This window comes from Lissotriton helveticus, chromosome 3_1 (assembly GCF_964261635.1).
Source record: "Lissotriton helveticus chromosome 3_1, aLisHel1.1, whole genome shotgun sequence".
NCBI lineage: Eukaryota > Metazoa > Chordata > Amphibia > Caudata > Salamandridae > Lissotriton > Lissotriton helveticus.
This window is the reverse complement of record NC_136061.1, coordinates 580,988,208-581,014,399: the sequence shown is the minus strand read 5'-3', so window position 1 is coordinate 581,014,399 and position 26,192 is coordinate 580,988,208. Positions and strand designations below refer to the sequence as shown.

The 26,192-nt window shown below is 42.6% G+C and overlaps 1 protein-coding gene across 1 annotated transcript in view; it reads left to right on the top strand.

Annotated features, from left to right (window-relative positions):
* The window catches only part of ITGB2 (integrin subunit beta 2), a 222,086-nt gene that overhangs the window by 4,058 nt on the left and 191,836 nt on the right, over positions 1–26,192 (top strand). Inside the window, exon 2 of the mRNA XM_078680550.1 lies at positions 21,061–21,133. Within this exon, the coding sequence (XP_078536676.1) occupies positions 21,086–21,133 (48 nt within the window). The 5' untranslated portion in view covers positions 21,061–21,085. The remainder of the gene's footprint in view (positions 1–21,060; positions 21,134–26,192) is intronic.

The window sequence follows — 26,192 nt, the reverse complement described above, 5'->3', positions numbered from 1 at the left end:
AAAAAGAATGTGTTAGAGCCAGTAAGAATCAGTTAGCATGAGTTAATGTGAGTGCAATAGAATGAGTAATAATTAATCGGTGGGTGTGAGTAGAATGATCGAGTGAGTGAGGATGAGTGTGGGCAAGGGAATGTGAGTGTGATTGACAGTGTGGTGTTATGCTTGCAAGTCTGCCTTTGGCTGTGACGAATTAAAGGTAATTCATGGCTTATAGAAGTACCCATTCCAAAATACTGGCGCTGGCCTATTGGGGGCCAATTCTTAACATGACAGGCACCTGTGAGAAAATACTTGCACTGGCATATTAGACATAATACATCCCATATGAGCACCCATGGCAAATGCCTGGTGCTAGCCTACTGGAGGTTATTCTTGGCATAGGGAAAGCTTTGGAAAAATGCAGGTATTGTCATACTGGAGGTAGTTCTTGCAGTAATGGTCACCCCTGGTAAAATGCTGGCACTTGCATACTAGAGGTAATTCTTGGCATATGGGGCACCTGCGGAAAATATTGGCACTGGCATATCTGAGGATATTCTTGGCATAGGTAGCAACTGTTACAAATGCTGGTGTTATCACATTGGAGAAAATTGTTGGCACAAGGGAGAACAGCTGTGGCCTATAGGAGTAGGGCAATCATGAAAAATGCTAGACGTGACAGAAATAGGTACATTTTGACTTAAAGATCACCCATCTGATATGGATGACCATAATGGCAACATTCTTGAACTGGCATAATATAGGTAATGTTTGCTATGGAGGGCACTCATGACAAAATGCTGGCCCGGCACAATGGAGGTAACTTTTGCCATATAGGGAAACCCATAACACATTTTGAAAAGCAGAAAAGCGGCTCTTTCATTCGTAACCCAAGTACGGCATGTTGCAGCTTCATGCTTCAGCAAGTTGAGAAGCTTGATGACATTTCTACATCTTCTGCCGGAGGACTGTCGTAGAGTCATTGTCCATGCCACAGTGACATCTCGGCTGGACTATGCAACTTGTCTATACTTGGGATTACCCGCCTATCTGATTAAGAGATTAACGATGGTACAAAATGCAGTTGCAAGATTAATTAGGCGAGTACCGTATCGGCACCACATCTCTCCACATATAAGACTGCTCCACTGGCTGCCGGTAGCGAAAAGGATTGAGTTCCTTGACCATGGCCTTTCGGGCGCTGCATGGCAGATGTCCTGGCTACCTTAAACACCGGTTATGACGCTGCCAACAAAAACGGTCTTAGAGGTCCAACTCTCAGAACTTTCTCTGAATGCCTCGCTATGCTAAGTCATGCATACGGGGCAGATCCTTCATGGTGGTGGCAGCCAGGCTGTGGATCTCCCTGCTGACTTATATGCACCTATTTCAATCTGAACTTGTGTTTAGAAAAATCTTGAGGACCTGGCTTTTTAGCCATGGCTAGAATTTTTGGCTATGCACCTCTCATGCATGCCTGCTATAGCACTGGGACACCTCTGTTTGAGGTATCTGTCGTGCTCTATAAACGCTGATATTATTATTATTATTATTATTATTATGTGTCAACCTCTGGAAGTGTAAGACTTCATTGGCTTGGTACCTCATAAAATAAAACGATTTGAATATTTAAAAACAAATGCCCTTTTTAGAGCCCATCATTTTTTTAGCACATTTTGGTGAAAATGATGCTCCAATTTATTGCAAACTTGTCTCTGGGAGAACTCCCTCAAACAGTCTTAGAAGAGATCTAGTTCACTCATTTCACTCGCGTGCAGCAATTTAGGGCAAGTATTGAATTGTGCTCCACCACTTTCAAAGATCTAAACTCAGTTATATTTGTATTTCAGCAGCATCAGTTATTGTGATGTTATCAGGGCTAAGGTCACATGACATCACTTTTGGCATGATTCATGCCACTTCCTGTGATGTCATTAAGATCAAAGGGTGTGTGATATTCCTTTCCCTGCCCCTGGCAATATGATGTATCAACACCCATGACTCTGAGTAGGTGGTAAATGGGAGCAGTGGGTTCCTTGTGGAGCACATGAGGGTCGGGGGGAGGCTGGGAGGGCTGGAGTTGGAAAGGGAAGAATAGTTTTGGCTTTCTTCCCCTTGCTAAAGTAACAGCTTGAAAGGCATTGGGGATGAAGCTTGACTGCTGTTGCAGTAAAAAACCTCATGCAATTTTACTGCCAGAATAACTCCTCAAAGTGTCTGGGTACTACAATCGCATATTTAATCATTGTTTTTTAAATAGATTTTTATTGAGTTTTACATATATTTCAATGACAACTTTACCTTTACACAGTTACATAAATATGGATCAGAGATAACATAAAAGGAAATACATACAAATATTTAGGAACGTTGCAGACAACGAAATAACTAAATGTTTTGATGGTAATACAATGTTTGTGTTAACATAGCAAATTTCCGTCTGAAAGGGCAGAGCGATTAGGTCTCATATTCACCATATAATATTAACATAAGAAGTATGTAGAAGGATAAAAAAGGCAAATGAGCATATCAATCTTTTATTGTCTCCCAACTGAGAGAATGAGATGCAACTGGTCTGTGAACGTGGGAATGAGAAGATGTTAGTCGGTGAGTAAGGGGTAGGGAAAGTGTCCACGTAGTTCAATAGTCAAGAGGATTTTTTTCCAGGGCGCATTGGTTTTGAGGGTACTGAGCAAAATAATACCATGGATGCATGCAGGAAAATTCTGGTTAGTGAGGCTTCCACAAACTAGGGTCCAGTTTCTGTAGGTTCTCTAGTCTTTGTTCAAGGGGGTAGAGTGTCGTCTCTGGGTTCTTCTCCCAGAGTGGTCCAGAAGTCATCCCAGTCTGGCGATTGAGTGTTTACGGAGGCCTTTCCCTTTCTTCTCTGTGGAGGGCTTTACTTTTTGCTTTGACCCAATGTAACGTTATTGAACACCAGGGTACGGGCGGGTAGGTATGGCTGCTTTCTATTGTGTAGTGGTTGTCCTTTGAGCCAGGAGGAGACCTAAATCGAGAAAGCGGGGAGGGTGCTCTGCAGTATTTGGGTGGTTTGAATATTACTAGGGTGCATGACTCCCAAGTTGTCAGCAGGTGCATGCAGGTACAGGTTGCAAGTGCTCTGAGGATTTCTTCCCAAAAGCTGGACGGGAGTGGGCAGCTCCACAAATGAGCAATGTGGGGAGGAGGCCAAAGCTTCCAGGAATATTCTGTTGATCTTGGTGGGGGAGAGATAAGGTCTATGAGGAATAAAACACTGAGTCACTTTGAATCTTGCATTTCGAGAGAGAGTGAGCCCATTCAAGCACTCTATTCCTTTCCTTGCTGTGGACTGATCTCCCGATTTCGACCTCCCAAGTGTCCCTCAAATGCTGGAGGGGAGTAAGTAATTCGGGTTGATGTGCCTTGTAAAGGCAACTGCCTCATCGCCTGTCCCCATTGTGTATAGTGTTTGTGTAGGGAGAAGTGTATCCGGGTCTGAGTCCCTGATTGCTCATTTAGCACGAAGTGCATGTCCTGTCTATCCATATAGCAAACCTTGTCCCTTGTGCAGGACATTCTGATCACATTGTGATTTGAATGATTGGAGCTGTCTGTCCTGGAATACGTCGCTAAGGGTGTCCTGTCCGACCGCCCCTCATTGTCTCAAGTTACTGTTGTTAAAAAAAGAAGATTGTGGAGGGAGGCCCGACAAAAGCATACTCGTCATATGGGTCTGGTTATTCAGAAGACAGGCGAGGCACATGTGTCAGAGGCGGTTCCACCTCCGGATCATGAGGGCGCTGACCCCCTAATGAATGCAGCCACGAGCATATAATTAAAAAATTCCCCTAGTCTGTGCAGTTTAAAGGGCTGGGCTCAGCCTGACTGATGTGTTTGTGTAAGGGGTGGAGCCACTGCCAAGACAGTCCTGATCATTGGCAATGTCATCAGGCTGTGGTCCACTGCGCATGTGGGCTTGTACAGGGTTCTCACTGTGTCCAACCCGACATGCGCACTTTGGGCCTCTCAAATCCAGGCTCTGTTACGGAGTTTGGGAAACTCAGCATAGGCACTCCCTCTCCATTGGAGCACTGGGCTTACCCGCTCACACCAAACCTGACATTGATTTTATGCATTTTCTACTTGAACCTGCATGACAGCAAACTCTGGATTGGTTGTGGGGGTTAGATGGTTATGGTGAGGTTAGCATAGCCTGTCCTTACGGTCCTGCGCTTGGAGGCAGTTAGGGTGGTTTGCCCAAGATCACACAATGTTGACATGTAAGAAGAGCGAAATTTCAACTTGATGGTTCAATACCTTGGGTGGTTCTCGAGTGCTTTGGTGAAGGAGTTAGCTACCATCCCATTCTGTTTTAGGTGAGGTGATTGGCTGGCTGGCTACATTCTGTGTACACGCGTTGGAAAATCTTCCAATGTGCGTTAAAGTGGATGTACATAGTGTGTTATTAGCTGAGTTGTCAAACTGATATTTTTGGGGAACAGGTTTGTTGATGTGTGGTGCCAGCTTAGTTCACGTTGTGGTGCGTGCGCCTTTCTGTTGATGTGTAAAATTGTGCGTCGATTGCCCTTTCTGCCTTCTCTTTGCAGAGAATGTAACTACAGCTGTGGAAGGGAGGTCAGGTGATCGGGATGCACAGAGTGCAAAGAGGAGCAGCACTGGTGAGGTCGGCTCACACATCCCATAGCACTTCAGCAATTCCCGGAAGGCTTCTAGCAGAGCTGTCCGGTGGCCAGGCTGCACACAGCCCTTGGACCGGCAATGCAAGGCGCGTCCTCACTGGACGGCAAGAGGGTCAGTGTTGCCTCTCGCCTTGATGAGTTCTCTGATTGGAGAGCCGGCTGAAGGACAACAGACTGGATTGCTTTCCTGAGTAAGAAGTCTCTCTTGAGTACTAAGAGAGATGACTAGGAGGAATTCATTGAGGGATGCGGTTGGACGGTAGTTCTCTATCAGTCTAAGCATTAGGGAGCTAAACAGGAGCTTGCCATGGGATAAGGTCAAGAGGAATAGCTGTTTAGAAGTCCCAATGAGGCAGGAATAGGAAAATGTAGGAGTCTATCTTAAGAGTAGTTTGCAGATCCTGCAGTGGTGTTTAAGTGATGGGAATTATTTTATCATACTTTGGCAAAAAGAAGACTGACGGCTATTGATGGGGCTTTGTGGGTGCATGTGCTTTGTGTGTGTGCTTTGTCCCTGACACCGATTTAATCCGTCACTCAGCCAGTGATACAGTCCACCATCACCCCTTCACAGAGGCTGTGGAGCGCTACTACTGAGGCACAGCAGGAGCATATGGTGAATACAGAAATAGTCAGTCACCCTAGACGCTTTGGTGACCCCTTCTGATCTACTAGAGGTAAAGGGAGGGTCCTTGTGTTACACCAAATGATCAGTGCTTAATAATTGAGTTATTTGAAAGTACACAATGCTCTGTGCTCTGTAGTACTGTCCTACAGTGTGTACTGTACTGTTTGTCTCTAGTGAGTACTGTGGACTGAAGTTGTGTCCTCTGGAGTATCTGGTTTCATCAGTCCGATGGGAGCTGCAGTAGTTGTTTCCTCTCCCCTCATGATGTAGGCTGGCTGTAATCTCTGGGAGATGTGCTGTTCTCATACTAGAGAATTCTGCCATGTTGTCTCCTGCCTTTTGATATAGACTTGGATAATATTTGGCATCATTCAGGTAAATGTTGTAGTGGTTGTCTCCACCCCCAACCTCCCCTTATAATGAGGTGTGATCTTTATGCCTCACCACTTTCAAATGTCACTAGCTGCCACCGACCATTGTGCCACCACTACTAGTATGAATAGTGTACGGAAAGAGTTAATCATTGTTATAATACATGGAGTTCTGCAATCCCTGTATACATTATAAACGTCGATTTCAGACACTCTCAGTCGCCAATTATAAGGAAAACGCTTCGGAAGTCAACGGTAATAACTTATTACAGCTGTCTTCTGACATCACAATGTCTACTGCCAAAGCCAGCACGAAACATCGGTTTAAAGGAACGAAAATGAAAGGTTGCTTTTCTTTCTTCAGCTCTGTTTTTTTTTTTAACTCTGCAGCGCCAAACAGAAAGTAGTCATGGGAACATGTTTATTTTTTGCACGTCTTGGGAAATTAAGAAAAGTTAGAATATTTCAACATGTTTCTGCTGCACTTTAAAAAAATCTGACCTTTGTTAAACTGCTTCTAATATCTTTTTTCAACACCTATTTGACAACTTTAATGAATGTGTTTAAAGTTGAAACAGTGAGTCTATTTCTATTCTTTATGTTTACATACATGCTCTCTCTTTCATATGATAGATCTACGCACCAATGATTTAAGTACCTTTTTGAAAAGTTGATGGTGTGACCTTGTTTTATTAGGGATAATGTATCCCCTGCCATACATGATAAGGATATTGCAAGTCACCTCAGAGTTCCATAACCTTATAAGGGAACTCGGCCTTCATCTTGTTCCTCTATCTGGCCATGGAACGCTGAGCTGACTTGCAATATCCTTATGATGTACTGCTGGGGAGCCGGGGGTAAATTATCCCGCCGGGGGTAAATTATCCCATATATAGCATGCAGCCTGCTGTTATGTATGATCTGAATTGCAGTGCACAATGCTAGGTAACTAGGGTCGTTTTAACATATGAAATAATAGACATTGAGTTGCCTAAAAAGATAAGTGACAGCACCGTACATTAAAAAAAAAGAAAAAAATGTCAGTTAAAACTTTACTTTATCCTTTATTTTTTGAGAAGCCATCACAGAGTAATAAACCGACGCTGGGACGTGCAGCGCTTGATATACACATATTTTAATTGTATATTTATTTTATTTGTAAAGCAATCTAGTGTCTAGGCGCCTATAAAAATAATACATTAACAGAGCCAAAACTATCACAAGAATAAATAACAGCACATAATGTAATAATGTCTAATCCACATGAAGCATACATAGGAAGCTACAATCTAATATTACCTAATCAATCACAAACTTAAATAAGAGGCTACGGTCTAATAATATATATTTAATACCGTTCAGGAAAACAAGTTTATTATGTCTGTGGCAGTATTCTTATTTATTTCTTTATTTCGGCCGACGGCCATAAAAGACACACATATATACATTCATTAGCTCATATATTAGAATTGAATACGTGCATCAAATCATTTAAGACAATAATTTCAGTAATACGTTGCAAAATTAATTTTCACCAGTTAAATCAAAAACATCATTTCATTCAGCGGGGAAGTACAATTTTTAGCAGCAAGGTTCACTGTTTAAAATCAATCCATCTTCAAAGCACCTGTCCCAATTTCTTTCGGACAATAAAAACTGAGTGAAGAAACCTACTGATACTAAATACAATGAACTGTGCAGTATTTGTTTTTAGGATCCTGTATGCTGTAGAACATGATCTAGTTCCTAAAAGAACACACATAGGTTTGAGCCATCTTTTTCGAGCTTTCAGGTATGCTTTACATATAAACAACATATGGACCTCATTCTCCTTGCATAAATCTGAACACATAGGGCATCTCTCATTTGTACTCTTAGGACAATCCAGTTTTTTATTTGTCCAACGCTCAATGTTGGAATTCAGCATGAGGTTCCCATACCTGAACTTCAGGAAGAGAGTCTTGGCAAGAGGAGGCTCTATTTCGTCCAGGAAGGATTCAAAACATGGTTCGCTTTTGAAGGTTAAAAATTTTTTAGTTAAGGTGCCAATTCTACTGTCATGAACATGTCTGTCGTTCATAAAGCACCAATATGCTCTTTTTACTGTATTTTTAGCAAAAGCTGGTAAATTCTCTGGGTTTTCCCAGAACGAACTCAGACCCAGATTATCAAACCATTTTTTAACATGCCCGAACCACCGAAGGGAATTGAAAGAGTCTAAATTCAATACTTCTTGAAGACCATTTCTGTAATCTACCAGTTCCGGAGTGGACCAAATCCTTATCCAGAACATTAGTGGTCTTATGATAGTTAGGTGGTCGGTTCGTTTGAAGTTCAAATCGAGATGGAGAGGTATTAGTGGTGTGCTGGTTGGGACCTTTACAATTGTTCTCATGAATTTATTATCAAGGCCTAGAAAACTCTCCCTGGCCCAAGGTCCCCATATCTCAGCCCCATATAAGGCTGCAGATTGAATTTTAAATTTAAAAAGTTCAAGTACGGGAGTTATACTTTTACTTGTACTAGCATTCAATCTACAGATTATAGGTTTTGCATTATGGGCGTATGACACCTTACTTTTTTCGATTTGAGCCTTCCATGTTAACTTAGAATCGAGTACTACCCCCAGATAAGTAAAATTCTCCACAGTACCTAAAGTTTCCCCATTCAGGGTCAGGTTCCCTCTATCCGGTCTAATAGGATTTAAAGCCATACATTTTGTTTTATCAACATTTATTTCTAGCCCTTTGGTCACACAGTAGCTGCTGAAGGAGTTTAAGAGTGCCTGGAGGCCCTTCTTGGTTTGGGATATTAAGATGGTATCATCCGGGAAGAGCAACGCGGGCACTCTCTCTCCATTCAGCTGTGGTGAGTCATTACTGCAAGCATTAAGGTAATCAGGCACATCATTGACAAAAATAGAGAACAGGGTGGGGGCCAAGACGCATCCCTGTCGGACACCACGCTTGATCGGGATATCTCGCGTCAGTTCACCTTTCGGACCCCACCTGATGTTTGCGTGATTTCTAGCGTGCAATTCAATAATGTGGACCAAGAGACTTTCTGGCAGACCGGCTGTGTTTAACGATTTCCATAGCAGATTGCGAGGAACAAGGTCGAATGCCGCCCTCAGATCGATAAAGGCTACATACAGATGACCTTTCCGAATGTGAACATACTTCCAAAACAGACAACAAAATCTAAAGACCTGGTCTATCGTACTGGTCTTAGACCTAAAGCCTGCCTGAAATTTGGAAAGTATAGCCGACTCCTCCAGCCAGTCATTTATCCTAAATAGTAGATGCTTGGCATAAAGTTTTTGCAGAATGTCCATTAAACTAATATGTCTGTAATTAGAGGGAACAGATCTTTTTCCCTTTTTAAAAAATCGGGACAACTTCTGCTGCGCGCCAACTATCAGGAAAATTACAACTTATGGACAGAGCATTAAACAAACGATTAATATAGGGTGCCCAAACTTCAGGTACATGTTTATAGAGGTCACCCGATATTTTATCTGGGCCGGGAGCTTTGTTATTTTTTAGTTCATTAATTGCCCTATATGTTTCTTCCAGAGTAAAATCAAGACATACAGGTAGTGAAAGTGAACATGGGAGCTCCTCTTCCTTACCATTATCATATGGTTTGTACAAATTGGAAAAGTGCGTCACCCATGTCATTTCATCAATGAACGAGTCCCTCACAGGTCTACCAGCATGCCCCCCATTTGCAACCAACCTCCAAAAGCCAACATTATCGTTATGTTTTGAAGCAGACAGCATGTCAGCCCAAATTGACTCTTCCCATGTTTTCTGCGATACCCTTTGGACTCGCTTATACTCCTCCCTGGCGAGTCTAACATCATCTTGGGTTTTACTTCTGATCGCATATAGGAGCTTTCTCTTAGCCATTTTACAAGCATGGTCATACCAAAGTTTTACGTGGCATCCCACGCGTACATTTTGCTGTTTCTTCCTCGGCAATTTGGACATATAGACTCTTAATTCATTAAAAAAGACCTTGTGTAGCTCAACAAAGTGGTCACAATTATCAGTAGACAAAGGTTGTCCTACAAGGGGTGTAAAGGTCCTGTCAAACAATGAATAAACTGCAGCCAGGGTCTTACCCTCACTTAAAAGATGTGGCCATTTTAAAGCACGTCTATTATTATTAATTGTATGTGCCTGCTCACATTGGACATCAGCAACTACCTCACATAAGGCGGGACCGTGGGTATCTCTAATTATATGAGGATCAATAAAAAGTTCCAGAGGAAAATGATCACTCTCGACCCTTGATGATACTTTAAAATCAATCATAAAATGCCAGATAATTAAAGAAACAAGAATAAAATCTAGTCTACTTTTTGATTTCCCAAAGGTAGGTTGTTTTATAAAATCTGAGGGAAGGCGACCATTGCACGCTCTAAGGCCATGATCAACTGTTAGCCTCAGTAATTGAACCGCCAGAGTGGTACACGGGACATAATTAACGGTCTCAAGCTGAGGGATATTATATGCTTGATCCTCATCTTGGAAGACATCGGAAATCCCAAGGATCGGTTCGAAATTACAATTCAGGTCACCCCCTAGTATTACAGGGACTTCACCCACCACCCTTTTCAAAAAGGTATCCAGGATTTCCAAGGTGGACAAAACCTTGGAATGCCCTGTCGGTCTATTATAGACATTAATAATGTAGTATTCACCCCCATTGGTCGATACGATTTTTAGAGCCAAAATGTCAGGGGTTCCTGTATCTATGAGATCAACTCTTATGGCTAGAGTAATTTTAAGCCATATGATCAAACCCCCACATGGCCTTCCCCTATCGGACTGGGTGGCCTTGATACCAAAAGTTTTGTATCCCATCCTGTGCGGGATATCCAATGCCCAAGTTTCCTGTAATAGGCAAAAATCGCTGGTGTCGACATAATCTGCCCATTCTGGGTCTTTCAGATTTTTGCCCACTCCAGCGATGTTCCATGACAGGAAAAACAGATGTGGGATTGACTCACTGCCAGGGGAATCAAATTCGGCATTAAGAAACATTGGTGCCGAGGGGGGGGCTACACTATCTTGCTGTGGGTCATCTAACCTTATTTCTGCGTCCATAATTGGTACCCCGGGTAAAAAGCTAGTCTTAGCACCAGCGCAATCCTCAACATTATCAATATGTGCTAGGGTCAAAGTTGGATAGCTTTCCATATGTCCATGATTGTGATCAGACATTACGGGAGGACTTACAAGAGGCCCTGCCATCAGAGTTGCAGAGGCCATTGATTCTACATTGGGCGTTGGTTGCCTTAAAAGTCAGTCTACCTCCTCAAGGCTGCCAAACCTATTCTGGGTAGGTAGACCATTCCAGCACATAAAAGAATCTTGGTAATTGGAGGGATAAGTCCTCCAAGGATGGCGCTGTACCAGGGTCCAACCATCGTGCTGTAGTTTTTTAGGAGGTGGAGGGTAAAAAAAAGACAAAAGTCTAGGGATAACACAAGAACCTTCCCCATTGGGACAAGAACAAATATAACGTGCTGTATGTGGGTCCTCAAAGGTCACCACTACACAATCTCCAACCACAGATTTCTTTGTAGGGCCCACCCAAGGAACACGTCGTACCATCAGCACTCTACTCTTCCTACCATTAGGAATTACACGGTTTGCATTGAGCCAGTGCATTGTCTTGTTCTTCAGGGACCAATGGTTCTCGTGATGGCCATTTTCAAGCTGAGAAACACCCGTCAAAACAACCACGTAGTCATTTGCCTCTGGGGGAAGATCAATATAACCCCCTCTAAAATTATTCTTTACAGAAGTACCCTGGGAATACTGTTGGCGAGATTCTGTGGGGCATGGTTTAGTAGGAGGGACTACAGTAGAGTTTAGGATGGGTACAGAACAAGAACGGGAGGGGACAACAGGTTTAACAAATGCAGCAGTTTGGTTCACACCCACAGTTCGTGGTTTCGGAACTGGACGTTCCGGTGGTAATACAGGTGGAGGAAAAGAGGATACCTGTGGAATCGAGTCCTCTACCCCAATGCCCTGATTTTCTAGACTTCTCAAGCCAAGAGTGGCCAAAGCTATAATGCTTTTCTCTATCTCCAACAAACTGTTTTCAATGGATGAGAGTCTATGAGCAAGAAGGGAGAGTAGTTTCTTGAGTGTTTCCCAAACTATGCCTATAAATTCCCCGTCCTTCCCTTCCTTCCCCTCCTGGCCCTCAACAGTTAAGCCCCCCTCTTGAAGTGTGGTAAAGGTTTGAGTGGGTACTAACCCCCCCTTGGCACCTTCTGAATGTATCTGTTCCTTAGGGATAATCCCTTCAGTTGTTTTGGGGATTTGTACAGGGGGCGGTTTTGATTTCTGTGCCACCGCAACTCTTGCCTTTTTCCCGTAATAGGTATACCGGGAGGTCTTTTTCCTTTTTGGGAAATTACCCAAATTTGAATCAATTCTAGATGAGTTAAAAATTACAGGGTCGGGGAAATTAGAGCTGGTGACCTGCGTGTCAACAAAAGTTTTTGCAGTTGCTGGGATAGAAAAATTAAAACTAACATTCTTTACAGGAGACAATACAGGTGGAATCGTATCACCAGCACCAACAATTGGCTCTACAACCTGTGAGGCAAGTTGTAGAGTTGGAACCTGGTTAACCTCTGCCTGCACGACTAATGACTTGAGGATGGCAGGTCGCTCCGGGGTAACAGCAGTAGCTATGTGCCCCAGTGAAGATTTTTTTGAGAGAGTAATTACCTCCGATAATCTTCTAGCGGCTGCCAACTCGAGAGAAACACGAGTCTGCAGTTTAGAAATTTCCTCATCAATGGCCAGGTTGGTACGAGTAATAAAATCATCCATTGGGCCACTGATTGAAGTGTTTCCCTTACCAGTCTTGCTACGGGTTATCCTAACGGACATATTTATAGACAATAAAACCTAAATAAAACCTCCTATGGATTATAAATATTACTAACAGCACCAACCACAATTTAACAATATAGCCAAATGGGCGAAAGAGGGTAGGCCAGTCCAGTCCTCGGCCGTCCTCGAACGGCCTCAAACGGCCCAGTCTTTGCCCTGTCTTCGCCCGGGCTGCGTCCCGCGCTGCGGGAGGCGGAAGATTTAATATAGGGGGCGTGGGGGGCGGGCCAGCAGGGAGAGCGGACCGGAAGCTCTCCGTCGGTCTAGCAGGGACTTCTGGGAAATGAAGTCCCTGCACGCTCGCAGCCCCGCTGACGCCTCGCGCCCACAGCCGCCTTACCGCCACAAAAAGATGCTCTGCTTGTCCGGTGACCGCAGCCTGTGAAGCGGCACCCGCGAAGCGGGTGCGGCGAAGAGTGGGCTTGGAAAGCTGGTCAAAGGTGAGGTGAGCTAAATACCGCTGTGCTGTGCCTTGAAAGTTAAAAGCTGCCGCTGGTTCTGAAATGGTGTCCCATACGTTGGCGGTTGGAAACTCCTCTTAAGCACCTCGTGGGGGGGGCGGGGGGCGGGCCAGCAGGGAGAGCGGACCGGAAGCTCTCCGTCGGTCTAGCAGGGACTTCTGGGAAATGAAGTCCCTGCACGCTCGCAGCCCCGCTGACGCCTCGCGCCCACAGCCGCCTTACCGCCACAAAAAGATGCTCTGCTTGTCCGGTGACCGCAGCCTGTGAAGCGGCACCCGCGAAGCGGGTGCGGCGAAGAGTGGGCTTGGAAAGCTGGTCAAAGGTGAGGTGAGCTAAATACCGCTGTGCTGTGCCTTGAAAGTTAAAAGCTGCAGCTGGTTCTGAAATGGTGTCCCATACGTTGGCGGTTGGAAACTCCTCTTAAGCACCTCGTGGGGGGGGCGAGGGGCGGGCCAGCAGGGAGAGCGGACCGGAAGCTCTCCGTCGGTCTAGCAGGGACTTCTGGGAAATGAAGTCCCTGCACGCTCGCAGCCCCGCTGACGCCTCGCGCCCACAGCCGCCTTACCGCCACAAAAAGATGCTCTGCTTGTCCGGTGACCGCAGCCTGTGAAGCGGCACCCGCGAAGCGGGTGCGGCGAAGAGTGGGCTTGGAAAGCTGGTCAAAGGTGAGGTGAGCTCCAATGTTCCAATGGAGGTTGGTAACACGAGTTACTAACCCCCATCAGGACTACAAGTTACGGTGCACAATGCTGAAAGTATCCTGGTGAAATCTCAGAGCAAAATGAGCAATAACTACAAGAATTAGGTGCAGTATTTTCAATTCAGCTGGCAGTTGCCCATGTCTCACGGTGCCCTCAGGGACATGTGATCTTGCTGGACTCCTCACCCAAACCCCATCGCAGCCACTCCAAATTTTCCAATGCCAGTGGTATCCGTAAGTTTGAGACCAAGTGGGTGGGTTTCGCAGCCCACATCCAATGGTCCCCAAAGTACTGAGTGATCAAACTTGCACTGATAATTTATTCTACAATATGATACCAACAGCACTGAGAAGCATCTCACCTAACTTGGTAAAACCACACAAAGATGGTCATTTTGGTTTCCAGGCTACACATATTAGTCTGATCTTTATTTTGACCTTCAATTGCAGCCAGCAAAGGTCAGATCCTATACCAGGAAAGATGATCAATTCTTCCAAGAGTTAATATTCTAAAATGGGCACTGTTCTAATCAGCTTGTAATTTCGCTCTCAAGCATTAAAATAAATTTTAATAGGGTTCTGAACTTGATAGCAGCCCCATATCAATACAAAAACATTGAAGCAAGTGACTAGTATTTCCTTTGACCCTACCATCCCACCATCCTGACTCACAGCTGTGAGGCCATCAATCTAGAGATAATAAACCCACTCCTTAACTCCAGTATTTAAAACTTAGAGACCGGGAAAAAAGAAGTAGTGATCAAAACTCACAACTTTGCATATATATATTTTTTTACTTTGCTATTTTCTGTCATAGGGCAGAAATCCGCACACAGTGCACAGATGCACAGAAATTCCTGCGATGTAGGTGGGGGATCTCTGAATACGAAAGGGGGCACCCTGCTGGGCATGGAGATTAAGGTTTCTTTTGACTCAGTGTGGTGGGAGACAACCGCCCACCAGGGTCTGACTAATCCCCTTAACCAGCTGGATCCCTGCCTCTCCCTTCTTCTCTACTCCCATCTTTCTCAGTCCCACTTATTTAGGGAACCACAGGGTTGAGATTTCACTGCTAGATAATACATCATTTATTATCAGCGCTCTATTTCTTTATTAAAACAAAACGCCTTGGTTGTCATGAAAGTGGTCTGTCAGAGCTTACTACATGCCAGGCGTGGGTTCAGTGCTTAGTTTGTAAAACAATAAGTGCTGTCGCCCAAAGTTTTAGCTAAAAGCCCATGGCCGGTGTTACAAATATCGGGGGTGCTGAATATAAAGGTTGCGTAGTCTTGATCCATGTCATGCCTTTTTTATCTACCACCAGACACCTCCACTCCTTTTATGTCACTCTTGCAGGTTCTTTTTTATCCCGCTTTCTTCCTTTGCCACTGTTTTTTCCATTTCTCTCTCCTCCTTTTGTGTTTTCCTCTCACTTGCTCTGGGTGAAAGTCTGATGAGGAAAAACTAGTACCGGTCTCAAAAATTGAGTGGTGGTGGGCCCCACTTGCAATCACCGTCTAAAATTAAGGACTGGGCATGTCTTGTCAATTGTTCATCAAGCATGATGACTGATTGATCATAGACATGGGGTGTGGTTCCCAAGAGGGAAGGAAGGACCCTAGAGTCACATATAGGTATACTTAGATACTTAGCCTCCAGTACCTAGGACGTAACATTCTGCAATCTCTGTGTCTGAAATCATAAACACCTGGTAGAGGGATAATGAAGAGACACCTCTATATGGGATATTTATCCCATATTACCTGGCGTTTATGGCAGATCCATAGAAAACATATGGAGCACGCCTCCCATTCCAACTTGCTGGTTCATTGCACTTGCAAAAAAGAATCGCTATGCCATGCTTTTACCAAGGTGTGTTACAACGTCATGCAGGGCAACGGGTGCTATTTTGCCTCGTGTTGTCAAAAGGGGATACCTCAGACATCCTGCCCCACTAGCTCTCTCTCTTCTACTAATTTAATTCCTTTCACAGAGGTAGAGCTAATCAATCAATCAATCGAACAGCCAAGTCTTGAGTATCCTCCTGAAGGTCTTGGGTCTGTCGTAGGCTCAGTGGGAGGGTGTTCCATGTCTTAGTGGCGAGGTGGGAGAAGGATCTCCCACCGGTGGTTGTTCTTCGGATCTTGTTGACGGGAAGCCCGTGCATGTTTCTCAGGTGGGGGATGATGTGGCCGTGGCATAGTACATCGAGGATCAGTTGTGCTGAGGCGTTTGGGATGCGTTGTAGTCGTTTGATGAGCTTGGTCGGGGCTCCTGCGTAGAGGGCATTTCCGTAGTCGAGTCTGCTGCTGAGGAGGGCCTGGGTGACTGTCTTTCTTGTATCTGTCGGGATCCATCTGTAGATCTTGAGGAGCATGCGGAGGGTGTTGAAGCAGGAGGAGGAGACGGCGTTGACTTGCTTGGTCATTAGAGCGTTGAGTCGAGGATGATTCCCAGCTAATGCACCTACTACGGGAACACACAAAGTCATAACTAAGATATGAACTTGGTTTGCTCAGTCAACCCTACCAAGTTAGATTTAGTAAACGTTCCTATGAGAAATTACTCCTCAGTAAAACAGTGGTACAGGAGAGCTCACCATAGTGTGTAGAAATGTCACAGCACTGATTTATGATGCATAAAATCAAATTCCTTGAGGAGAGGTGAGTGCCTGTATATTATAATTCACCCACGTAAAGTAAGAAGGTACGCAATCCTAGGAATCTGGCATAGTTTCCCTAATATAACAACATACACAAAAGCAGTATATCAGCACTTTAAGTTACCGGGTATTTTGAATGATAACGTTAACCTAATGTACTTCCTTGTTATCTGTCTGTCACTTACATACATGATGCACATAATGTGCATCTTGCTTGGCCGCAGATGACAGTTCTGTTGTTCTTCAGTCCATCGTGAATACACCCTGAACCTCTCTGTGAGCAGTATCTGTGGTCCTGTGTCTAAGCTGCATTGTGGACAGAGTAAAACATCCAAGCAGACAACGGGCCCTGACCTTGATAGCACCCCCCTGTTACCACACAAATACCCCTGATCTTCATGTTAAACTCGAATGTCTCTGGAAATTGCGCAATGCTGGCCAAAAACGTAATTAAACTACTTCCAAAACGTAAGTATTTCAACTCGACATTGAATAGATACTAATTTAGATCATTAAAGGTGCATTCTAGTATCACTAGATTATGTCTGCGAGCTCCAAGTAAAGAGCGCTTTTATGTAGTGAAATTTAAGTTACACTGATAACCTGAACAGGGCTTGCAGACCTGGGTTCCTAAGAATACTGTGTTTGTGAGACCTCTTTTCAGTATGTCCAGTTGTGAGGGCACACACACTGCAAGGATATAATGCTACTTTCAGAAACAATTGTCTGAACATTAGACTATTGCATGTGTCCGTCCTGATGGATAGGGTGAGTGTAGTCAAGAGCCCCCATGTCAGTGAGAGCACTGCAGTATGCTGATGATGTGGGCAGGCAATCTGCAGGCAGCAACACTCTACCCACTTTCTTACCTGAAAGTTGGGGAGATAGGAAACCATTGGTAGGATAAAGGAAGCCAAGGGGATATGAGAAATAAGAGAGAGGATGAGAGAAGACAATAAGCAGAACAGGCAGTTCTGCACTACTTAACCACTATAAATTTAGTTTTTGTGGTGTGTGCATGTGGGTTAAAAGAAGAACATGGACTCCCATAGCTTGAACCAAATACCTCTGCATTTCCATGATCCTTTTGACTCTAGTAAATCAATTGATGGCTATAGAGGCAACCACCAATTTTGCTACAATAAACTTCACACTAAACCCAATGCCTTACTTCATCCAATGTGCCAGCCGTCCACCGACTGATCCGTGTTATATAAAATAAGACATAATATGAATATAAAGTGTGCTGTAGATGCAGAACTGTGCTCTCGCGATAAAACACTACTGAAATCAAAACTAACAAGCACTGGCGATGCCTTTAGGTCTGGCACACCAATAAATCTAAAGTGCCTCTTCAGCAACTAACGATTTTAAGCACTCAATAGCTCCTCCTTCCTGCACTCTGTCACTCATCCTTACACTTATGAATCCATTTATACATCCATTGACTCTTTCTTGCACTCATCCTTTCTCTACAAGCATATGAATGAAATATTAGAAGAATGAAAGTGAAAAAAAAGAAAACAGGCTGCTAAATAAACCTGGAGCATCATATTTGGGTTGGATTGCACACCTCAAATTTACGTAGTATTCCTCCATTGTTGTCTTAAGACTTTATTGTTGCTTGCTCATTGGTTACGTGCTTAGCCCAAACTGCATGTTGAAAACTAGACCACATCTTGTAGGGGCGACTTTTCACCCCAAACCGCTGGCACTGCCAAAATTGCATTTGCAATATGTTTACATCCTTGTTCAAGCCATTTTACTCCTGTTTACTCAATTCGTTCTCGAATTTCTCACTCTTAACAAATTCCAAACTTTCATGCAAGAAAAGCAATTTCCTTAAGATTCTCATATTCAAAATGGGCCATCCAAACCTCTAATTCAGAACACGTACAAGTGCTGTATTTTTCAGAAGCAGTTTATTACATCCCAATGCATTTCGGGCCCTGGTGGGCCCTTCGTCAGGGGAAACTGAAATTATCAATAAAACATACATTTAAAAATCATCCCCATAATGTGTGGTAACAATCTCATTAAAATAATAGTAGCTTCTTACAAATTGTACTTCGTTTCACCTTGATTGACACAAGCACTTCTGGGAGGTCATTATATTAAGTGAGCCGTAGAAAATAATCCCCTATTTTAATGGACTCTTTGCTGTTTGCTGTTTAAAACATAACTGTGAGTGGTCATCATGGAATGGTACTGTGCATAGCATATCATTGCTTTAAACTTCCAGTATAGCTGACACATTTAGAAGCAACCAAGATGGCTGCCCAGTAAACATCATAATGGGCAACCACCTTAGAACAATATTGTGATTATTGTACCAATCCAGGTTACCAACATTTTGCTTGTAAATGTGACAGCTATTGGGATGTTAAAACAATTATACACTATGGAAAATACTATTTCAAGAAGGCCTCCCATTTTAAAAGCAGAGGCCACATGGGATGTGACTAATTGCAGCTGGAATGAGTGTCAAATCTGTGGTATTGTAGGACTTTTAGGGGAGCTACTGAATGCCCTAAAATCATAATAAAAAAGAGAAGGAAAGGAAAGAAAGGGGAAACTTAAAAAGAGTGATTTTCAAATCCATGTGCATGTGTGATCAGGAGAAAAGTTGTCACTTACACTTACAAAGCGATAGTACCAGTAGCTGAAGTGAGTTGACCCACTGCCCGAACTATATGCCTTTATAAGTGAACACAGAATATGAATGATACTCAAACAGATCAATGGCTCTCTTTGGCTGTCTCAAAGCCCTTTTCTATGATTTCTCAGTGTTTATTACGAGAGCCAAGCAGTAGCGGCTCGTGGAGGGGGTGCCGTGGGGCGGTAGGGCAGGGGAGGGGCAGGGCAGGGGGTAGTAAACTCCGGCTCATGGCCAACCGGAGTAATGTAAAAAAAAAAAAAAAAAAAACCCGAATTTCATTGTGCGCACTGAAATGCATTTGCCCCTCCCCCGCCCCTGTGGCACTCCCTCCACAAGCTGCTACTGGAGCCAAGCAGCTAATGTTTTCAGACCAGATCTAAACAGTTCTTCAACACACATAGTTAAACACTAAGCATAAAATTACAAATATGCACAAAATTACAGTTGGAAGAAAAAATTAAAATTCTCCTAAAATGGTCTTGCATAGTTCAAATGTTCTACCCCCAAGGTTCGTTAGAGGAGGTAACTAGCACCAAAACATAAGTCTGCTAAGTAATCTGTGGGATTCCACCTAACACAATACACATCTACAGGCATTAACTCCATTTCATAGCAATCCATAATGAAAAGGCTTTTGACTTAAACATATGCTTTGCACAATAAATAGGTCAATCTTACTGTCTTTGTTGTAACTGTTTATAATAAACAGTAGCAAAATATGGTATCTGAGAAATGGGATTATTGGCTTGGCACCATAACCAACTAGGGCCTACTGTATTGAGCATAAGTTTTCCAAAAAGGCATAAAATACTCCTTTGCAGTGGTACCACACATCTTCTACCTTGTTAAATGCTGTACGGTAGAAATTCAATATATGGGCAGAGCCAAAGACCCTTTCTTAGTAAAGATTATTAAAGCTCTTTATTTTTTACTGCTGTCTTGTCAAGTCAAAGCTAAAATGTGCATCAATCTGTAAAACACTTGCCAACAGAACAGTCACTAGAAAATGAATCAGGATAACATAAAAGAATTTCAAGAGATCTGAAGATGAGTAGAAGGCTGTTATCAGGTTTTGCCTCTTCTAAAAATGCTGGATACTCGGCTGGAAAATACAATTCATTGCTGAAAATACAGAATATTGTGTAGGGACATTTTTATTTATGTTTCAGACCCTTTTCAGGAGGTTTTGGCGGGAGATGTTGGAAAGAATGATCTTATTCATTGGAAATGTTGTTGGCCTTTCTGCAACGCTAGGACCCAAGTAACCTACAATTAAAAGAACACTTGAAAAGCATATGAAAAATGTTTGCAATTTAACTGCATACCTACATTTAGGGTGACAACCTATTTGCTAAATATAAATCTAGTTTTAGCATCCAAACTGCTAAGACTGAGGTCATATATGTGGCACTAATGGTATTTTAGCAACTATACTACTATCTCCTTACTTACCCTACTTAACCTCCACTCTGCTTTGATGCAATTGACTAGGGGAGGCTGGTGTTCAAGGGCGAGATGGGCATTGCCCTGCCGTCATGGGAGAGGAGGAGAAAGAAGTGTGAGCAGCTTAGAACAAAGGGCTCGGAGATGCCCGTGAAGTAATAGCCTATAATGTGTATTTTGTGGGTGTGGGATTGGTGCTAGGACTGGAAAGCCTTGCACAAGTACCTGGCGCGGAAGTCCTTGCCCAGGAGGCACAAGTCAGGGCAGTGACATCACAGTGAAGGGCAAAGGAAGGTTTAGCAGTGCTGAATATGTTTGCATTTGGGTGTTTACTGCTATGGCACAGAATGGGGTCAGTAGAACTCCATTCAGGGAATCTGCCGGGGCGGAGCACACTGATGAGTACAAGGTAAGAGTGAGTGGTAACCACTAAAGTGAGGACTCCACTCCCGCCACTCTCACCCCACTACTGGTCTGCTTTTCAATGCTAAGGGGCAGACTGGAGGCAGAATTCGGAATTCTGACTTCTGGTTTCTTTTGTTTGAGAAGTTTCGAAGAGCGAGGCTGTGTCTTGATGCTGAGGAAGAAATCTTCATCTTTTGACAGCTCCACCGACATACTAGTGAGTGGTATAGTTATTTGCTTTTATAACAATCCTCTCCCTCCCCTGAACGACCTAGTACCTTCATCCTGTACTGCTAGTTCAGTATTGACTGCAGCAACAATAACGCCACCAGTGGATTGATATTGTACTGTTGCTGCAATCACCGATTTAAAATTAGAAACATGCAGTCTCTCTGTTGATCTGTTTTCGTTTTTCAGTTGCACTTGGAAATTACATTACTGATTAAAAAATAGAGTTAAACTGTTTTTATAACTCAAGTTAGGCAGTTATGGGAAAGTGAAACCGAAAGTGCAGCTGTGCACTATTTTTTCAGCCCTTAATGTGAAATCTGAGCACAGATGGAAGTAACAAAAAACTGAATATTATAAAGAGATCCATGTTTTCCATTACATTTATGTAACTAGAGCAACAAACAAACAGCAGGTGATTGTGCTTCAGTTGGGGCAGGGGCATAATGCACTCTCCCCACCCAGCCCCAGTGGTGCGTGGGGGGGCCTTGGACTTCTGAATGAAGCAGGGGGCCCGAGAAGAGAGTAGACTGAACATCTGCATTTTTGGAAGTGTAGAAGCACTTAAGCTGGGTCTAGTGGCATAGTGGACTAATGTGCCCACTGTAGGGACCTGTGTTTGATCTCATGGTCACAGGTTCAAATCCTGGCGGGTCCACTTAACTCATCCTTTTGAAGTCGAAAAAATTCGTACCATTAAGTTGGTAGCAAAAATATCTGTTATTAAGCACCAAAATGCCTATGGCTTAACGTGCACTTTACAAATGTGCATATTATGTTATGTGAGGCTTGTCTTATATTAAATAATAAAAAATGTGAAATGGATAAAATCTAATTTCCTTTGGGCATATATTCTGAAAGAAGGCATGCGCCAAACCCAACCAGACTTTATTCTGTAAAGTCTACGACACATCCAAAATATATACCTGATTTATGCTCACTCCTGGGAAAGGCAAGCTTCCTTAATAAATATGTAAGTACAAGTCTGTCTTTATGTGAGCTGCGGAACGTGTATTTTGATCGTACAATTGGTAGAGAACTGATAGTGAATGCTAACCAATGGATGTTAGCGCAATACGAGTGCAACACTAACTAGAAGGAGAAACATCTAGGCATGTAGTTTCTTATGCAACCGTAACTTCATCTGACTTCAAGAAAAATATTCACACCCAGAAAAAGAACGCTTGGTTGTAGCATGGGCAAGTGCGTACTCTGATACCTTTATCAATGGAAAACCATTTGTGATAATAGCTGACCATCAGGCTTTGGTAAAAATGTATGGCATTCCCAAAGCAGAAATGCTACCATTCAAAGAAAGATGGGACTGAGATTAATGGACATTGATTCTGAGATTGCTCATAAAGCTGGAATTTAATCCAGCCGGTTATTTGTCTAGACAATTTATTGACAATGAATTTAGTCAAAAAAATCTGTAGCATACGAATACGTACATATTGTAATTAAATCTGCTATTCAAGAGAACATTTCAGAAAAAGAATTTGTAGACGCTGCACTTTCAGATTGCACAATCCCAATGTAGCTGGTCTAAAGTCCACTGCAAGTTTTGGTGTTGTCAATAATAGCTATTTTCAAGACATACAAATTACCTTGTGAGACCTAAAATGGATTGCTGTGTTTTTAAATGTATGGATTACATTTAAAGAAAAAAGAGTATTACCAGCAACCTTCTGGAAGCTGCTCACTCTTTCAAAATGTATGCCTGCTAGTGTAATTGACAGCACTGCCGAGTGTTACTCATAAAGTGCATGTTTCAAATATTTATAAAATGTGTTGTCTGATTGATGTGCCTTTTTAATTACATTAGTCATTGCTGCTTGTAAATTCCATTAATAACTGTAGCTGCCAGCTGGACCCATGTCTTATGTGATATCTTCAGTTCATCCTGGCTTTTAGCCAACAGTGCTCTGCAGTCTGTCCCTTGAAGTTTTGATTTTAGCATTTGAAGTATGGGATTGACATTCCCAGGGTAGAAACATGAATTGCTGTTTTATTTGATTACAAATAAAGTACAATTAAAAAAATTAACATTTATTTGTTCAGTTGTTGAGAGTAGCCAAGTAGTTGAAAGCAAATCTGAAAAGTTTGGATTTCAAGAGGTTCCTGAATTGAAGGCACAGAGATTCTGCTTTTAGCTCCGATCTAGAAAGCGCCAAAGTTGCGAGCCGTGCGCCCCGGGATCTTCCTTTGTGCTTTAGCCTTTTGAATAGGTGTTGATGGATCAGATGAGCTGAGACAGACCAGAGGTTCTGGAAGGTATGTAATTGGAAGCAAGTTTATGGAGATACTCTTGCTTTAGTTTTGCCATTTTATGCCATAGGCATAATGAAGAGCATTTTAAAATGAATCCTGCATTCCACCTGAAGCCAGTGGTGAGCCTTCAGAACAGGCTCTGCATGGTCACACCTGTTTAGGTACAAGCACAATCGGGTTGAATTGTTTTGCACTCTTTGTAACCTGTCAATCACTTTTTGCAAAGTCCAGTGTACATTATGTTATAATAACCAAGATGAGCCGTAACCAGGGTTAGTTATTCTGTGGTTGCTTTGGAGAAAAGCAAGGATCTTCCGAAGTTTCCCTGACAGATGCATTACATTACTGGATTATGTTGAAGTATAAATCAAAGATCATCTACATGTTTTTGTTGTTGTGAGGGCGTGGGTGGAAGCTCTTGGTACGTGAGTCAATCGAAAGGGATTGACTGAGGGCGAACCCTCATGGTGATTAAAACAGGACATTTACCAAACTTGGAAGAAGGACTACAATTTTACATCAGCACCGAATGTGTTAAATTGAGTGCTTATCAACACAGTAAGAAAGAGGAGACACTAAGGAACTAAAATAAATACAACTTTTAAACCCAGCCTCGTGTGTATTAATTAAATTGCCATCTTTTAAAAGCTGTTAGCTCGTCCTACCTTGGAAAACATAAAACCATGCCTTCCCCTATTTTCGATCGACCATTTCTGAAAAACAGCACATTTGCTGAAATCTGCCTGGACACCTGGTGGAAAACCAGGCTAATCCGGCAAATCTGGACACCTGGTCACCCTACCTTCTGCGTATGTCTGAAACTGCATCTGACAGTGAACTAAAAGCTGCACCAGAGAGGACGTGGAAGATCAAACAATTGATACTCTTCACATTTCTTGGCCTCAATTATCTCTCTCTGTCTCTCTTAGGTATTTTATTAAAAAAAAGAAATATATATATATTGTGTTCAAGCCTCCTTGGAGGCGAAACGCGTCATGGCGGCAGCGCTGGCTTCACGCAAATAAATCGTTTTGCACCAGCACTTTTGGGTCGACTCTTTGTTACTGGATATTTTGGTGGAGGTTTCTTTGCCTTGGAGTGACAACTTTCGAAATATATATATATATATATATATATATATGATAATGTTTTAGGTATTTTATTTTAAATATATATATTATTTTAAATATATATATATATATATATATAAAATAAAATACCTAATGCATTATAATTATGTGAAAATATATCCTTAAAGTGATTGACAAAATATACAAAAAAACTAAAGTGAATTTAACATGCTGCCATTTAAACAACCATCAATCAAAATGCAAAGGAAACTGGTAAAAAAGAAGAGAAATATAGGCTGTATTTGCTATGAAGCAAACAATGAAAACTCAACTCAGCGAACCGTGTAAATATAAAAAAAAGAAATACACCCATACATCTCCCCATCTGAAAAACAATTTCAGGAGAGGAAGGAAAATAAATGGAAATAGTCATATTCCAAACCCCTTCTCTTTGCAAAACTGTTCCGATGCGCTGCATAGCGTTATAGTAACCATTGCACGCTCGCCTATAGTTTCTAATTTTTTTTCAGTAAAATTAATGTTTTTTTTAAAATAAATATTAATTGTAAAGCTTTTCTCAAAAGTTAGTTTTGGTTTTACTTTTTTGGTATTTTAGTTTTAAACATTACATCTGCGTACAACCGTGGAGTATATTTTTCATGTCAGATTGTTGTGAAAGGAAAAAGAATAGGTTCGTGAGATATGTTCATTTTCACAATAACATCGCCAGTGGATGGAGGGTGTTGATTCTCACTAATGTGGCATCCACTTCTACACCGCTTAATACCGATTGTATACTAAAATAAAGACCTGCAATTAACATTAGTTAATGAGTGCGAAAAGGAAGAGTCTAGCTTTGAAGTGCTAGAATGCCAAACACAACAAAAAGACTGACGGTATCAGACTTTTATAGGGGAGTACATTGCTTTTCTCATTTTCTACCCCACACTTCTTGCCAGGGGTGGCTCCTCCTCGAAGGCAGAGGAGTTTGTAGGGTTTTTGTCAATGGTTTGCAACCATAATTCTACTCTCAAACTATTGATTTGTTACTGTTCGAGGCTAGACGCTTACATGTAATCCAGATCTTCCGCTGTTCGAGGTAAGGGCGACTGTTTCCGGAAGCCACAATGTATCCCTTCTGGCATATGTAATAGGCAAGTGACCTCAAGAAGCTGCCACCTTCTCAGGAAGAATAAGCCAATGGCATAAAAAACGTCCTTGCTTTTGTAGTTTACACAGAGTAGGAGAAAAGAAATAGTGAGAAATCCAGGCAAGGAAGTCCCAAAAGTCAAGAGTCAGTATCAGCAAGACTACCAGACTGAAGCCTTTAATTAGTAAAAGAAGAGGGAAAGGAAATGACAACCAAACATCACATGACAGGTAACATAATCGATTGGAAATGTCAGGAAGAAAGCAAGGAAGGAACAGCCATGATGGAAAAGGAAAAGAAAAAAGAGCATAAACTTGAAGTGGACTACCTGGGGAATCGCCTTAAAAAGGCAGCTTCAAATCCTCAATCCATTTTGAAGCTGAAGCAAGAGGCAGCAATCAGGATCAGGGAGTACAAGAGGATACAGACACAGGTGATAGACTCTCCCAGCCCGCCATTGCGGGATTCATACAGTATCTACTGAACCCCGGGAAATGCCGGACCCTGCAAAGTACCATGGTTCTCATGCACACACAGGCAGCCGAGAAGCCACAGAC